This window comes from Girardinichthys multiradiatus, chromosome 20 (genome assembly GCF_021462225.1).
Source record: "Girardinichthys multiradiatus isolate DD_20200921_A chromosome 20, DD_fGirMul_XY1, whole genome shotgun sequence".
In the NCBI taxonomy this organism is placed as follows: Eukaryota; Metazoa; Chordata; class Actinopteri; order Cyprinodontiformes; family Goodeidae; genus Girardinichthys; species Girardinichthys multiradiatus.
In genome coordinates, this window is record NC_061812.1 from 29,644,825 (window position 1) to 29,662,015 (window position 17,191).

Sequence of the window (17,191 nt, forward strand, 5' to 3'; positions counted from 1 at the left end):
TACTTCATGTTGTTAGTCAGGGTCTACTAAACTGATTTCTTGATTTTACAGCTCTGATATTATTAAGTGGGACTAGTAAAATAGAACTAAACATTGTGATAAATCAAAGTTAAATTATCAATAAATGGGGCGATTAGTTTTCCACATGAGGCCAGGTTGGGTTTAGTTTTTCAGTAGTAAATGAAATCATTGTTTGAGAACTACTTTTTTCATTCTCTCAGGTCATCTTTACTTCATTTTAACTTGTTTAAAGATCTAAAATATATATAAGTGGTAAACACATTTTCATGGTACTGTAAAAAACCACACAAGGTCAAGGTTCTTCATTATTATTATTATTGTGTGAGGACTGATTATTTAAGAGGACTCCATTGTGTTCAAGTGAGATTATTGACCTAAAAGTTTCCTGAAGTTGCTCCAACTGTGAAAGTTTTAATTAAATAAATATTTCTGAAGCTGAAATTATTGATTGTTAATAATACACTCAGGGTTAAAATAAGATGTCAAAACAGCTTTCAAGCTTTTGTTTTACTCTGATTCTATTATTCAAATAAGCATGACTGAAAATACAATCAGTATCAATACGATACCTCATTTACATGAGGTAAACTAATTGTTAATATTTCACTTTAAAATGGTCATGTGTTTTTGATACCAAACTTTTTTGCATGACATAATGATCACAACATTAGGTCTAGCACGGCTTTACCCATGAGCCACCGGTGATTTGTATCCCACGGTATTTCAGCACACTGTTAGCCAAGCAGATGCTTCAGAGTGCAGATACAGGCTTCATGTGAGAGATTATAATGGTGAGGAGAGAGTTGTGTTTACATCAGGAGGAAATGTTACGCATAGCTCAGCAGTGACAGTAACGCCCAGAGGACACTAGCAGTGGATTTTTACATCATTTTGAAGGGATTAATGTATTATTTTCACCACAGCTTCATAAAAGCATCTGTTTCAAATCAGTTATCAGTTGATAAAACTGACTGGGGCTCTGTTAAACCCTTGCTGACTACAGCTAATCTCTCTGGAAGTTGCCTAATTGGAGTAATTATAGTGTCATGTGCAAACACTTTTCTGTTTCTCTTCAGGACGCTCATCTCTCATCTGAAATGATCTAATTGGGTCAAGGGCAGCCACCTTGGGAACTCCTGAACTCCAACAAACAGCATATATTGCATGCATGTTGTAGTTACACAAAGAAAACATGTTGTGAGTAAAAAACAAAAACCACACACGCACATAAAACAAAAGAGCAGAATTACATGGTGCAAGATGGTTAAACATTGGGAAACATACTTAGAAAACCTATAAATGACAGCCCTAGCCTTGATAAATTTTAACTAGGTCTTTTTTAACTTTATTTCAAACCAATCGTAATTTTATAACATACCTTTTTGATGCGCCTGACAGCCTGTCGAAGCCAGACACTGCACAGGTTACCATATACTGTACTGAGTTACTATGTAGCTCAGAGAATCACTAGAGCTTGTTTTAATGGAAAGTCACATAAACCAGATTTTTTTTTGCCAACAAGAAAGACCTTTGCAATACTAACATGCCGATTTGATTTGTAGCCCTGTTTCAACAGCATCATAAAGATGGAGTGAGCACCAATACTTAGCCACAAGGATTGAGCTTCATGGGAAAAAGTGGATAAAGTTCAAAGTGATGAGGGAAGACCTCTGCTCACCCACCAAAAACCTGATGATAAACCAGTGCTTATGCTGAATCTTAGTTTTAAGGAAAGGAACAACACACATGGATGGGGCACACCCCCACTGTTTATGCCACAGGCTCAGCAGAAACCCTGAGCTATGGGATTGCAGCGTGACTATAAAACCGACTACAGGTTTCAGTTGTGCAGAGGCAAGCAGTTTCCCATTTTAGACAATTTGTTGTTTTCTTGTTGTTTTTAAATAATATGCATTCCCTGTCAGTACAAACATCTGTTTATGTCTGCAGTTTGCATTCTTAAATAAATCAACAGCACCTTTCTCCAAAAAGTCCTTCTGCCCCATTTTACTCACAGTAAACTATTTTTTTTGTCAGTGTTTGAGAAAAATTAACAAAACTGTATTTTACTGCAGTTGTCATCTCATTGTACATCAGCATTTTAACTTCTCTTCCAACCACCATATTGACATTAGCTTGAAGTGGCTTTCTATGGCCAAAGAGCTCAGGCAGATACATTGAAAACCTTCAATAAACAGCTTAAGCATATCACTCAGGTGAATGCTGTAAATTGTAAGCCAGTCTCCATTGGTTCTGCAATCCCAGCTGCATGATCTGAAAGCACACAGTGCTCATGATCTTTGTGGGATTAACTTGTTTGATATAGAAGGAAGAAGTGATCTGTAATGTGTAGTTTGTGGTTCCCTATTTTTTGCTAAACTATAATCTGAAAGGGCCTTTAGAGTTTGGGTGGTGTGACCGACATCTACCTGAAAGCTAACAGAAATTTAGTTTTAACAACCAGACCGGACTCTCCACAGGGCACTTCTAAGTCCATTGTTACGGTCCTGGTTTGTTAGGTCTTCAGGTTACTGCTTTTAAATAACATTTCTCCTGATTTTCTCCTCCACACTGATAAAATCACAATGAAAATCTTCACCTTGTGAGTTCATATCTGAGCTGGGGACTTTGCTATTACTACATTGTTATTAGGCAGCAACTGTTTTTTATGTCAAGAGTTGCCTGAACTATGGAACTAGTGGAGCAACTGACAAAGTGGTAGTCCCCTCCCCCTAAACCTCTAAATTGGTTCAGTCCAACCCACCCTGTTTACCACAGTCTGATTTGGGAATAAAACAGGCTTTATCTTAATGTAATCTTCTTACTCAGACAGGATATAGCCATGGAGAGGAAAGGTAAAGGAACTGAACTTCAGTTGACTTTATGAGGACTTATAATAGTGCCTGATCAATCTCACTCACCCCAAATCAACTACAGCTCAAAATGTTGCGAGACATTGCAATCTTTAGGTGGAGACTACTCAGTCATACCAGGTTGCAGCAGCAACATGTCAACACATGCATGTCTCCTGAAAAATGACCGTCCTCCTTCTTTCCATTTTTTTTCCTGATTTCATCTTCAGACAAGCAATATGAATATTAAAATTGTGATCTATGAAACTAAAAAAGCTTCAAATGTTAAATTTTAAATGCAATGATCTTTAGATTTAAACAAAATCTTTACTTTGAGTGTTGTGTGCTTTTCTAAGAAATATATAAAAACTGAATAATAAGTAAGAGTCTGAGAACATCACAATTAGTGAAATAACTTCTTTATATCTGGGCTCAAAAACAACTGTAGTTCCTCTGATGGGGTGGAAGTATGACTGCAGTGTGTTTTGCATGCTTGTCGACCAGCAAGATTATGTAAAAGGCTGGTTGAATTTCATAACAGTTGGTAGAGAGGAGTGTGAGTAAAAGAAAAAAATACATTTTTGTGTAGATCAGGATGATACTTTCAGTGTGATATCATTCCACAAAATGAGAAGAATTGCTCATTATGACTGCACTTTGAGGTAAATTATTTTAATGGTTTAAAGACTGCTGGGCTAAACCAGCTGCCTGGATCATTAACCTGCTGCATAACCCAAGTGTGCTTGTCATGTACTGATGGCCGGACCTTCTCCTTCAGGATTTCTTGTCTTTTTCTGATATGCTGTGTTGGTTTTACACCAGATGTAAAAAGGACACACAACCTTCTAGGTATTTCACTTTTGTCGCCTGAGTCTACTGAATATTTTTCCAAATGTTTTAAGGATAATCAAGGTGTTTTTTCCCCAAAGCTACAGAGGTTAGGTGCAAGCTAACCCTCGTTTACCCACACGTGGATGATTCCCTCAACACCCAGGAGAACTCCTCCTAAACAATCTAAATAATGTTCGTTTAATGATGTTTGTTTTTGTTTGTGTTGAGAAACTCAGCTAATGATGTGTTCTGTGTTGTGTTTTTAAAGTTAAGACAAACTTTAATTAAAGGATGGTTTTTAAACACAGTAGATCGGCCATAACGGGCCCTCCATGCTTATGCATTTCAACCCTTTTATTAGTGGTATTTTAAAAAGGTATTTGTTTAATTCTGGTAACCAGCTATAAGCTTATTTTGCTAGCTCCAACTGCTAACGGCTAAGAACACGTGCCCGCCCACTTTATGAGTCAGCTGAAGATTGTTTACACAGAAAGTTGTTGGTTTCCAATGTAGGAAATAATATTTCCCTAAATATTATTTTACTAAATGTGATAAATAATTAAACACCATTAAGACCCATTTATCCAAAAGGTTTGGTTCTTTTTCAAAATATTTCCTAAAGATTATTTTAATAAATAACAGCAACTAATTAAACACCGTTGAGAATTAGTCATCCAAAAAGTTGGTTTAATTCAGCAAATCATTCTTTAAAATGTTATTTTATTAAAATAATGTTTTATCTGATCTTGCTTGAAGGTATACCAATTATTGCCTAAGTTAACATAAACATTGCATGGTAATGTTGCATCACTCTTTCGGTTATGGTTTTCAACCATCTTAGATCAACTTGTTTATATTGTACATAGCCCATCAGTCTTCCTTATTCTTTAAATTTTGCTTGGTGGTTTAGTTGAGTTGTTTTAGCATAGTAAGAGTTTGTTGATTGAAATATGTTTGACTTTGAGTTCCCTTAGTTTTGTTAATAAATTCTTGTATCTTAATAAATTGTGTGAATTCATTTCATGTGTGTGCAGAGTTTATGCAGTTCAATAATGTCAGAGCTTGGCTCATCCCTTTCAATTTTGTCCTAATACCACAGCCTTATTGGGCTGGTATTTACAGGACAACTCTTAACAGACCGAATTATTATTTTATAAAATATGAAAGTATAAGTAATATTAAATAATATATTCATAATCACATTACCCATGTGGAAGGCATACATTCCAACACGATTCAAACACAAAGATATAGGACTGAAAACAAGGCAAATAATCAGTATGTATAAAAGGTTTATCCAAGTTTAAAAAGGTTTTTAGTGTTGCATTTAATGACTTGTGCTTCGAAACATACAAAAATGCGCCATTAACTTTCTAAATATTTCTAAAAATAGGAGTTTCATCAACATTTCTGTATGATTATAGAGTGGTTTAATCTGTGAACATGGCTAGGGGGAAGAGTCAGGGTGGTCAGTATAACTAGAAGAGCACTATGTAAGTTCTGTCCACACTAATAGATGCCAATTATGTTTCTCTTCTTTTCTTGAATGTCTTCAGATAAGGGCATGATGTGTAGCTTTTAAAAGAAATTCAGCCTGCCTCATGTCAGGGTCAGTAATCATGTCTGAGTGTGATTAGTGAAACTAAACTAAAACAATGTTGTTAAGCACAGATAATCATGACTTATCAAGGGGGGCTATTCCCTTTTCACATATGGACTGGTTGGTTTGGAAAGCTTTTTTTCTCTTATTAACTAAAATCTTCATAAAGAACTACATTTTGTATTTACTCAGGTTACCGTTGTCTGATATCAAAATTTATTGGATTACACAACAAAGCAAAAACAGAAGAAATCCTGAAACGGGCAGACACTTTTACACAACAGCGTATGTCGCAACACCATTTTTATCAGAGTGTGCAATATTAATATTGGATTGTACATCAGGTTGTTATAATTAACCAGGTTTCAACCAAGTATTTATATTTTGAAACATTTATTGTCACAGGTTAATGTTTTTACAGCCCTAGAAATCTCTTCAAAGTGAACTGCTAATTATTAGAGGTGCACCAATTGCAGTTTTCTGGACGATCACCAATCTTTAAAAAGCCTGACCTGCCAATTCTAATTTTGTCCAATAACAATTTTCTTTAAAACCGTCACTCTCTGGTGGGTCTGTCAGTCAGCAATCTCTCACGACAGAGCAAAAGGGGACAGTGGGCGATTTTCAGACCTTTCAGAGGTAGATAAAATCGGTGGATAAGATTGGTTTAAGTTTCGGCCGATCACCTAAAATTAAGGATCGATCTGCCGGCCAATCAAACGGTGCACCCCTATTAATTATCATTTTAAATTAGCACTTAAAAGGCTATTTCTCAACCCCTGATTGTGAAAGCTGTGTACACAAACACATGATGGGTTCTGAGATAAAATTATCTAAACAGATGCCTACATAAACAGTTTCCTCCATTATTACTCTATTTTAGAATTCCTCACAGGACGAGACACCCACGAGTAATCTGGTCTTTAATTAGTCAACAGCCCACATTACTGTGCTGGCAACCTGAAGTTTGTTGTTTGGATTGAGAAAAACCGGTTTTGTGTGACTGGAAAAAAATGTGATTTTGACCAACTTTATTTCAGCTACTGTAAACTGAAATATATGTTAATTGAAAAATACACTAAGTAGGAGACACTGGTAGAAGTGTGGTTATGCAGTGTATAAAAAGTGTATAAGCAAATATTATTTGCCACAAGCTTTAAAAAAAGAACAAGTGCAGTAATGTGGATGAAATAACTATGGCAACTGACAAAGCACATGAGTTCAGATGCTTTGGTCTACAAAATAAAAGCATTACAAGTATTTTAAGTATGTGTTCTCTTCTGTATATCAAGTTTGTATAATCATGTCCTCAAGCAAGGGTTCTCTCTTTAAGTTTCCTCATACCTTATCCTTTTAATTTGTCAAACTGCAACAATTTATCTGGCAAACCTTAGACTGCATTCCATTCCTTATTTCTTAAAGTTTTGCCATCACTAAATTAAATGTTATTTTAATGTTTTAAAGGTGTTTAAGTGTTTCAATTTTCTTTCCCCACTTTAGTTTGATAATTATTGTTTATTAGTTACAAAGTTTAATAAATCAATCAATAATGGCAGAGCAATGTGTTTTATGTGTTGCTTTTCAAAACTTGTCCTAGCTATGGGGTACTTGGCTCAAAAAAAAACTTTCACACAGGGGACCATCATAGAAAAAAGGTTGTGAGCCACTGATCTGGAGAATCCACAATGAGAGAGCTAGTTTAGTCATCTAGCCTTGCTAAAATAAGATGATAAAGCCAGTTTAAATGTTAACTCCATTATGATTTTGTCTTTGTTTTAACATACTAGTCAAACCCTTTTTACTGACAGAGGAACTCCTCTGTCACACACACAGAGTATGACATTGCCTCTGCTCCTAATATTATTAATTAATGACTGCCCATGGTAGGAATACATACCTCACGTTCTCACATCTTATCGTTCTTAAAGAGAAATCAGAATCGGCCAAAATCTGTATTTGCGAGTCAAAGCTTTACAAAGACCAGAGATCGGAAATCAGCCACAAAATAAAATCTGGAAATTTAGGAAGCTTGACAGAAAATCTCTGGAAAAACAGCTGAAGTACCCAAAAAAAAGTTATAATAATAATAGTCCTTCTGATGAGGACCAATTGGGCCCCTGGAAGCAAGATAAAAAGAAATGAGGAGATTCTGGTCTAAAACATTTGCACCTTTGCTCGTAGTAGAATACTGGGGCATGCCTCCTGAGTGACATTAACTTCCAGTCTGGAAACTATGGGTCACAAGTTTTAATTCCTGTATATCAGCTAATAATAGGAAGTTCAGCAAAAGCTCAAGGTTTTTACAAATATGGCAGCTTTGTCATTTCTACTAACCGGCATCAGTAATGATTGTCCCCATCCGGCCTTACTTGGTTGGACGCACAGGGAATGAACACATGCATAAATATGCCGGCATATATGTGCACAAACACACACACTCACACACACACTGTTGCATCAATAACAATGACAAAGGCAGGTCTGTTTGAAGTCCAGTGGGCAGAGACATTGTGACTGTCACCACAGAGACGCAGCACAACACATTCAGCATTGTCTCTCACACACTCTGCAGCGTCAACACACTGCAGCTAGGGTTGTAACGCCTGAGCACAACAATAAAAGGGGAGTCGAGTCTGTGCTTCTTACCTCTGAACTTCTTTGGGGGATTGTTGAGGTCTCCGGCATCAGGCTGGACAACGCAGCGGTCATCCACCAAGCTGTAAAAATAAAACAAATAATAAGGGTAAAGAACAGCATTCCCGATCATACAGTAAAATACACAGCTGAGTTGGAGAAAAGTTGAGTTTTGTGTTTGGAGCTTTTGTAAAGTCGCATAAAGAACTAGGCTGTTGACCTAATCGGACAATGTTCTTCTTGATCAGCCCATACCCATGACCGGCTAGTTACTGATCCATCAATGCACCACATGAAAGTTCTACCAGGTTGCGCTGAGGACAGCCCTGTTCAGGGTAGATGCTGTTTCTGTGTGAGGAAGACTCTAATCCAGCTCTATTTACTATCAGGCAGGTGTTCAAAACTGAAGGCAGTGAAAGCACAGAGGTATAAGAAGGTATTTAAAAGAAAACTGTATTTTCCAAAAATAGGTCGAGACATGTCAGGGTTTATTCAGGCTGCAAAAAAGCGAGAGGGAGCAACACTTTTAACAGATAAGAAGGCAAAAATGGAGGACAGCAAAATGGATCAGTTTTTATTCTTTTGAGCTTTGAAACTCTGTCATGGAACATGCTGTGTTTGGAAACATTGGCAGTTTGGGAAATTTCAGAGATAGGGTTAAGAACACATCCAATGACTACTATTTTGGGAGTGCCAGAAACTCAACAAATAGCTAATAAGTATGCTAAAGATTGAATAAAATGGGGAAATCCATTACCATATTCCTTTTGTTTTGCTGCAGGAAGGAGCATAACAAAATACACTGAATGCTTTAAATAATAGTTCTTAAAGTGAAACTGTAATCACCAAGATCAGATTAGGCACATCAAAGCTTTGAAGTAGGTATCAGGAAATCAGGCCTAAAACTCTGATTGGTGCATCTCTTACTGACATTTTTAACCACAGTGTGAAGATCTGTATGTGACTCCTCTGGAGGAATGGAAGTCTCCACAGATGACCTCAGTGCTCAACTGCAACTAGCATTGATGGTCTCTGTATTTCTGGAGGCTTATGCACTGATGACCATGTTATTTTCACTGGAAATTCCTATAATGGTTGCAGCTTACATTGCACAATGTGCAAATTCAACAAACGCAGTGAAAACATTGTCTGATATCATTAGCAGTCATAAAGAAAACAACCACATGCCATTTTATTATCTCCAAAAACCGGAACTTTTTCATCTATATTCTTTCACCATGTTATTATCTCTGCTGGAACACAAATACCCTCAAAATTCATGAGAGACAAAAAAGGACTTCCGCTCTTCAGTTTGGATCTGTTGGACCTACTTCTCCAACAAACATAATGTCAATCATACCGCTAACACAACCATGTCATACCCCTGTGCATCAATATTGTTTACAACCAACTTATCTTGGGATACATAAAGGAGATAAACTAAACTCATAAATTCAATTCTATTTATATTGTTTGGATATTTCCTGTTAAACCCTCCCTCCTCCTATATGTGTGGTTCTGATTCCTATTTCGGTCAGTTGACTCCTTTGAAATCTGAAAGACTCCGACCCCTGATCAAACCAAAATAACCACGACCCACCTGTAAAGTGAAGCCTAAACCTTTGTTGATACATTCAGCTCCACGTTTTTGAAGTCAAAACTGAATGGACTGTTTCACAAGCTGAATCAGGTATCATCCATTGCAACAATGGACATGGTCAAATCATCTTCAACAAAATTTTCTGCATTAAAAGCAAATATTTTACTGTGGTGGTATCTTAAGATGGAATGCTTATTACTTTCTTAATGCCTCTAGAATCACATACTGAACATCTTGGGAGTTTATACTGAAAACATTATGTTTTAAAGGACTACTTAACTGATGCAAAGCAGATAAAAACACACCTGGATGTTGGGTTAGGTTATTTGTTATTTTCGTTATGTTTCTGAAAACTAAACTGATAAACGTGAGATACCGTTTTAATACCATAAAGACAGTGACTAGGGCATTTTCTCAATGTTCTGTTTCCTTGTCATCACCAGGTTGTCCACTAGAACTAGGTCTCGGTGACCTTTAGCATCTCTGCCACTCAAATCTATACAAGGTGCCCTTCATCCCCAATGCCAGTAATATTTAACAGGCATGCATATCATGGGTTTAATCTAAAAACATGGACCTCAGTGAATTAAGACCATCACTTGATATTCCCGCCTGTGTCCATGTTACCTTGGCCAATGGACGGAGAATGCGGTTGTGCTCCTGTGATGAGATGCAGAGATACATCCATAAGCATCCCGCTTTGCATCCTCCACCATGATGGACCAGTCCAATAGAGACCAATTTTCGTTTTGCTTTTCTTCTACCATTATCTTAGCTTAGGTTTTTGTTTTTCTTTAATAACTTGTAAACTGGTGACCCTAAAATTTGGGCTGTTCCAATTGTTTAGTATGGACATGGGGTTTTCTAACACATTCTCAGATTTTCATGACTTTTGTGTTCCTGATTGTTTGGGTGGATCTTCTGCAATGTTGGGATTCGGGGTTGGTTATTTAAAAAATATTTGCCTTTAAAATCAATTAATCAAAGCAGTCCTTTGTGATTTTTGTGTCGCACACAAATCAGACGATGGCATAGCAGCGACTGAATGCATTTAGACATCAGTGCATGGTGAAGAGAAGACGACTTGCTGAAGTTCAAACCTTAGCATTAGAAAAAGTGATGAAAGGGGATTTAAGTAACTTTGAATGTGGCTTAGTTGTTGGTGTTTCACATGGTGATCTGCTGGGGTTTTGACACACAACTGTCCCTCGAGTTTACAAAGGATGGGCCAAAAAAAGAGAAAATATCCTGTGGATTGCAGTTGTGTTAAAGAAAATGCCTTGGCGAGAACAAAGGGCAGAGTCGTTTGATGTAATAGAAAGGTGATAGAAAAGCAACAATAGCTGAAATACTGAATGGATACACCACAGGTATGCAGAATACTATCTCTTAACCTGCAACACGTCAAACCTTCAACCTACAGCAGCAGAAGACAACATAATGTGCTCCTCCTTTTAGCTAAAAGAACAGTAAACTGAGGCCACAACTGACACAGATTGGAAAAATGTTGCCGGTCTGATTAGTCCCAATTTCACCTACAACATTCAAACGGTAAGGTCAAAATTTGGGCTAAACAACATGAAAGCATGGACTCATGTATCGATGGTTCAGACTAATGGTGGAGTAATTATGGGGGGGATATTCTTTTAAAATACTCTTTGGGCCCCTTGGTACCACCTGTGCATTCTTTAAACACCACAACCTACACCCGTATTGTCGCTGACTATATCCATCCCTATATGACCACAGTGTACCCACCTGCTCATGGCTACCTCCAGCAGGATAATGCACCATATCACAAAGCTCAAATCACCTAAAACTGGTTTGTTGAACATTAAGATACTTTAAGTGCACTTCAAAAGGTCCCCACAGTCACCACATTTCAATCCAATACTGCATCTTTTGGATGTGGTGGAAAAGAAGATTCACATCATGGACAAGCATGGACAAACATTTAAGGCAATTCTGAAGGCAACCAGCGGTACAACCCTGTACTAGCGAGGTGTACCTAATGAAGAATGTAATTTACGATGAAGATTACAATTTGAGATTTTGTCCCGCTCTAATTGCAAATATTTAGGGAAGAAATCTACACTTCTGCATGTCTAAAGGCAGGTTTAACCATCTACGAATGCAATAAGAGCCAGTTGCGGAGTTTAAGGTCTGCTATATAACAAGGATGGGATCCCACATTAGATCCTCTCATTAAAAGACACCCATCACCATTGAGTGACAGCTGCCCGTCCAACACATGCATTTGTTTCGCCATCTTTCCTTTCACAAAACAAACAAACATACCAAATGAGATGACCACTAAGATGACTTGAACGTTTTCAGGCAGATTTCGCTTTGGCCCTTTATAAAACACATGCTGGGACAGAGGCCAAATCCCACATCCCATTTAGCAGGACTTGTACAATAGAAACAACTACTCCTTAGCATTTTAAAGGCCAAGGATCAAGCTGGCCAAGCCTGGATATAAAGTGAGAATATCTTGATGACACATGAAACTTGAACATTCACCTCAGAGGTTTCTGGTTGGCTGTTAACACCTAACAGATTAGTGTGACCCCTAAACATCCAGAACTCATCCTGCTGCTCGTTCACAGTGAACGTATCTAACCTCTCTCACAGAACCCGATCTGCAGTTTGATACTGGGAACAGCTCAGAAGGGGACAGTCTGATGCTGACAGCATTCTCAGCAACTCTGTGGAGCTTCTTCCTCGAGGGCTGATGATCTGAAGAACGCAGCGGAGTTGGATTTGTTTGTGGAGTGGGTGGCTGCTGGCCAAAACTCTCATGACAGTTTTTGCAGAGAAGTGTGTTTTACTGCGTGAGCGTGTGCAGAACTATACGTGGGAAGTGCCTGAATGTAAGAAAGTCCACAATGTCTTTATAATGACTGAGTCTTTGCTGTGGGTCGTTCTGTTTTTCATGAGTCGGCAGGGAGGGTGGGGGGAGGTCCCGGACTTTGAGCTGTTTGCCCTGGTTCGGTTACAAATGATACTTTTCACCTGTACAGTGGTTGATACCAGCAAAGACATCTGCTTCTAATAAGAACAAATCCACTAGAGTATTGGTTGATTTATTAGGTATATTTCATTTACTATATTTCCTGTTCAGAAAACTAAATATCCTATTATTTGTTGAATAGTTTGAGCAACACAATGAGAAGCCAAGGAGAATGTTGGATTGACCGGTGTTTTTGTCTGGCTGTATGGAGCATTACCCTACACACCTACTATCCTGCTGCCACATTCCTAAAGACAACATCTCCTTTCTCCTCACACCATCAGAGATGAGGTAGGTAACAGCCCAGCTAGCTTTTTCTTTCAGGGACACACAACGTTTCAAAAAAAAGTGTGCTTTCCCACATTAAAAATATGAAACCTCTCGTTCAAAAGAACAGAGAAAAGAGTGACAAGCAGGCTCTGATGCACAATATATAATATATGTGACCAGTTGGAGAAAACATACCCCAGGGTACTGATGAACCCATTGGTGGATCCCTCCGCATACAGGGAGCAGATGTCCCCAATGTGCAGGAAGCTGGACATCTTATCCGACATATCTGACACCAATTAGAGAGCACCTGGAAAAGGAAGAAAAGAAGATAAAACATTAAAAACAAAAACAAAATATTTAGTGTTTAATTATTTTACTTATTACTGAGTTTGACCAAGATGTAAAAACACCCAGATTTGCAATCATCTACAGTGCTTCATCAAAGGGCTGAAACCCCTGGAGCTTTTTCACATTTTGTCACACTAAAACAACCCACTTCGGTGTATTTTATTTGGGATTTCTTGTGATTGACAGAGCCAAAATAGTGCATAAGCATAAAATGGAAAGAAAATAATACCAGGTTTAGAAATTTCTCTGCCAAAAAAAAAATAATAATAAAATCAGAAAAATTGTGAATGTGTGTTGGGGCACCTCTAAACTGGTACCCCTGAATAAATTCATGTGACTCAAATTTACTTCAGAAGACAAATAATTAGTAGGTAGAGTCTGCCTGTGTGCAATCCAGCTGTTCTGTGAAGGCTTCAGAGGTTTGTTAGTGAACATTAGTGGCGTTAGGTTATAAACAATATCCCAGACTTAGAGCATATCATGGTGTTCTGTTCAATCCATCATCTGAAAATGGAAAAAGTATATAACTGCAAACCTACCAAAACATGGTCATCCATCTGAACTGACTCTCTGGGCCAGGAGAGCATTAATCATAGAAGCAGCCAAGTGACCCATAGTAACTTCGGAGGAGCTGCAACGTCCCACAACTCAGGTGGGAGAATTTGTCAATACAACAGCTTATAGTTGTTCATCCCACAAATCTGATCTTTGTGGAAGATGGCACAAAAAGAACGTTTTTTGTTTAAACAAAAGCCATAAGAGGTCCAGTTTGCCACAAGTCATGAAGGGGACACAGCAAACATGTGGAAAGAGGTGCTCTGGTCAGATGAGACCAAAGTCAAAGTTTCAGTCCTACATTCAAATGGCTGTGAGGTGGAAAACTAACACTGCTCATCACCCTGAACACACCATCCCCATGCTGAAACACGGTGACAGCAGCATAGTGATGAGGGGAGGCTTTTCTACAGCAGGAACAGATAAGCTGATCGGAGTTGAGTAGATAGGGTTAAAAGGCAATACTGGGAAAAACCTGCAAGAGGCCACAAAATGTTTGAGATTGGATTAGAGGCCCAACCAGAGCTGCAATTGTAAGGTTTGTATGTGTTAGCAAGGCCAAGCGAAAGATGAGAACTAAATCAAACTGGTTATCAGGTTTCACCAATGCTCCTCATCCACTTTGACTGAGCTTTAAACATTTTGTTAAAAGAAAAAAAGTGAAAGAAAAAATGGTTGCAAAGCAGGTAGAGCCATCTTTCTTGCAGCTGTGGTAGCAGCAAAAGGCGGTTCGATTTGCATGGGGAAAAAAAAGAAATACATTTTTTCTCTCCAATTTACAATTATGCATTACTTTGTGTTGATCTATCAAATAAAATCCCCTTTCAGTCTATGGTAGTAACACGCAATCAAAAGCAACAAGTGAACTTTCCGGAGAAGCTGTAACAACCCAGTCTGGCAGGACGGATTTGCATAGAAGCGGTAGGAAATGAAAATCCACCGATGTTACAATAACCTGCGGCTTTAAAGGCTGCAGCCACCTACCAGGAAGGTTTCTGCACCTGCAGCAGGTCATCCCCACCGACTCTGCCTGTAACCGTGTCAGAAACACTGAGCTGTGAACGCGAATAAAACTTTTAAAACAACAGCTTTTAGTTCAATAAACAGATTGCAGCGAACAATGAGGGCGGAGCATCAGGATGTTGTGATTGTTTATCCAAACACCCCCCCAAAAAAAAAGATTCACTCTGAAACTTTTAGAATCGCTGCCCGCGACTCATAAATGCTCCTTATGGTCAAATATGGCCGTTCTGGATTTCTAGTCAGTATATAAAACTATCTGTTTTCAGCGGAGAGTTTTAATAACCATGTAAGGAAGAAACAAATCTTTTTTCTCAGCTGAGAGAGAGAAGGGGAGAAGATCGGAAGAGAGGATGGCAAAACTGAGAGTTGTGCGCTCAACTTTACCTCGGTAGTGCTACACCCCGCTCAGACGACCAGCTTTCCCCGAACTAGAAAAGCCAGCATGCTGTGGCCGTCCTCTCCGCCGGACCGAGGGTGAGATCCAGCCGTCAGCGGCTCCGAAAATCCCGTTTCTGACAGCTTTCTGCAGGCAGGCGGCAGGCACTGACTGAGCTGAGCTGCCTGGCTTACTGATACTTCTTCCTCTTCTTCTTTTTAAGCGCCTGCTGTGTTGATAGCTGGGAAATGTGGTTCCGTTTCACCCCCGTTGAAATGTGAGCCGCAGCTGCTTCTGTATGGTGTCAAAAAAAAAAAAAAAAAAAAAGGTTTGCGTTTGATTTAAAATTTAAAACATCGAAAAACGTTTTAGATTAAACCGCTGAATCCTAAACAAACAAACAAATCACATTAATATATTGTCATTTGATCATAAAGCAACTAAAGGGGATCTTATATGCTTAAACAGGGGCGGCTCTAGAGAGTCTTCAAAAGGGTAGCCAGATGGATATATATATATATAAACAGCGAGTATCCTACCTTAGCCTGCGTTTAAGTTACAGACAATTAAAATAATCCAGTTTGATGCTTTTGTTTAGATTGAACTATGAATGACATCTATAAATGCAGATGTTATAATTCCCATCATTAGGCAATTTCTTTAAAAAGCTTGCGGACACACATACACAAAAACATTTAATTGTATATAATCAAGTGGTGGTGGTATAGAACTGTAGGTAATTTGGGTCAATATACTGCTCTACAGGTCCTTCTCAAAATATTAGCATATTGTGATAAAGTTCATTATTTTCCATAATGTCATGATGAAAATTTAACATTCATATATTTTAGATTCATTGCACACTAACTGAAATATTTCAGGTCTTTTATTGTCTTAATACGGATGATTTTGGCATACAGCTCATGAAAACCCAAAATTCCTATCTCACAAAATTAGCATATCATTAAAAGGGTCTCTAAACGAGCTATGAACCTAATCATCTGAATCAACGAGTTAACTCTAAACACCTGCAAAAGATTCCTGAGGCCTTTAAAACTCCCAGCCTGGTTCATCACTCAAAACCCCAATCATGGGTAAGACTGCCGACCTGACTGCTGTCCAGAAGGCCACTATTGACACCCTTAAGCAAGAGGGTAAGACACAGAAAGACATTTCTGAACGAATAGGCTGTTCCCAGAGTGCTGTATCAAGGCACCTCAGTGGGAAGTCTGTGGGAAGGAAAAAGTGTGTCAGAAAACGCTGCACAACAAGAAGAGATGACCGGACCCTGAAGAAGATTGTGGAGAAGGGCCAATTCCAGACCTTGGGGGACCTGCGGAAGCAGTGGACTGAGTCTGGAGTAGAAACATCCAGAGCCACCGTGCACAGGCGTGTGCAGGAAATGGGCTACAGGTGCCGCATTCCCCGGGTCAAGCCACTTTTGAACCAGAAACAGCGGCAGAAGCGCCTGACCTGGGCTACAGAGAAGCAGCACTGGACTGTTGCTCAGTGGTCCAAAGTACTTTTTGTGGATGAAAGCAAATTCTGCATGTCATTCGGAAATCAAGGTGCCAGAGTCTGGAGGAAGACTGGGGAGAAGGAAATGCCAAAATGCCAGAAGTCCAGTGTCAAGTACCCACAGTCAGTGATGGTCTGGGGTGCCGTGTCAGCTGCTGGTGTTGGTCCAATGTGTTTTCTCAAGGGCAGGGTCAATGCAGCTAGCTATCAGGAGATTTTGGAGCACTTCATGCTTCCATCTGCTGAAAAGCTTTATGGAGATGAAGATTTCATTTTTCAGCACGACCTGGCACCTGCTCACAGTGCCAAAACCACTGGTAAATGGTTTACTGACCATGGTATCACTGTGCTCAATTGGCCTGCCAACTCTCCTGACCTGAACCCCATAGAGAATCTGTGGGATATTGTGAAGAGAACGTTGAGAGACTCAAGACCCAACACTCTGGATGAGCTAAAGGCTGCTATCGAAGCATCCTGGGCCTCCATAAGACCTCAGCAGTGCCACAGGCTGATTGCCTCCATGCCACGCCGCATTGAAGCAGTCATT

The 17,191-nt window shown here is 39.0% G+C and overlaps 1 protein-coding gene across 10 annotated transcripts in view; it reads right to left on the reverse strand.

Moving 5' to 3' along the window:
• The window catches only part of LOC124856805 (inositol 1,4,5-trisphosphate receptor type 1-like), a 119,116-nt gene extending 103,719 nt beyond the window's left edge, over positions 1-15,397 (reverse strand). For 5 of the 10 annotated variants that reach the window (XM_047347650.1, XM_047347649.1, XM_047347647.1 and 2 more), the window contains exons 1-3: positions 15,135-15,397; positions 13,017-13,131; positions 7,951-8,021 (exon numbers count right to left, since the gene is read on the reverse strand). In XM_047347650.1, coding sequence (XP_047203606.1) covers positions 7,951-8,021; positions 13,017-13,108 — 163 coding nt within the window. In that variant the 5' untranslated portion in view covers positions 13,109-13,131; positions 15,135-15,397. The remainder of the gene's footprint in view (positions 1-7,950; positions 8,022-13,016; positions 13,132-15,134) is intronic. The other 5 variants (XM_047347656.1, XM_047347655.1, XM_047347653.1 and 2 more) reach the window with 1 other exon arrangement.
• Between the last annotated feature and the right edge of the window lie 1,794 nt (positions 15,398-17,191).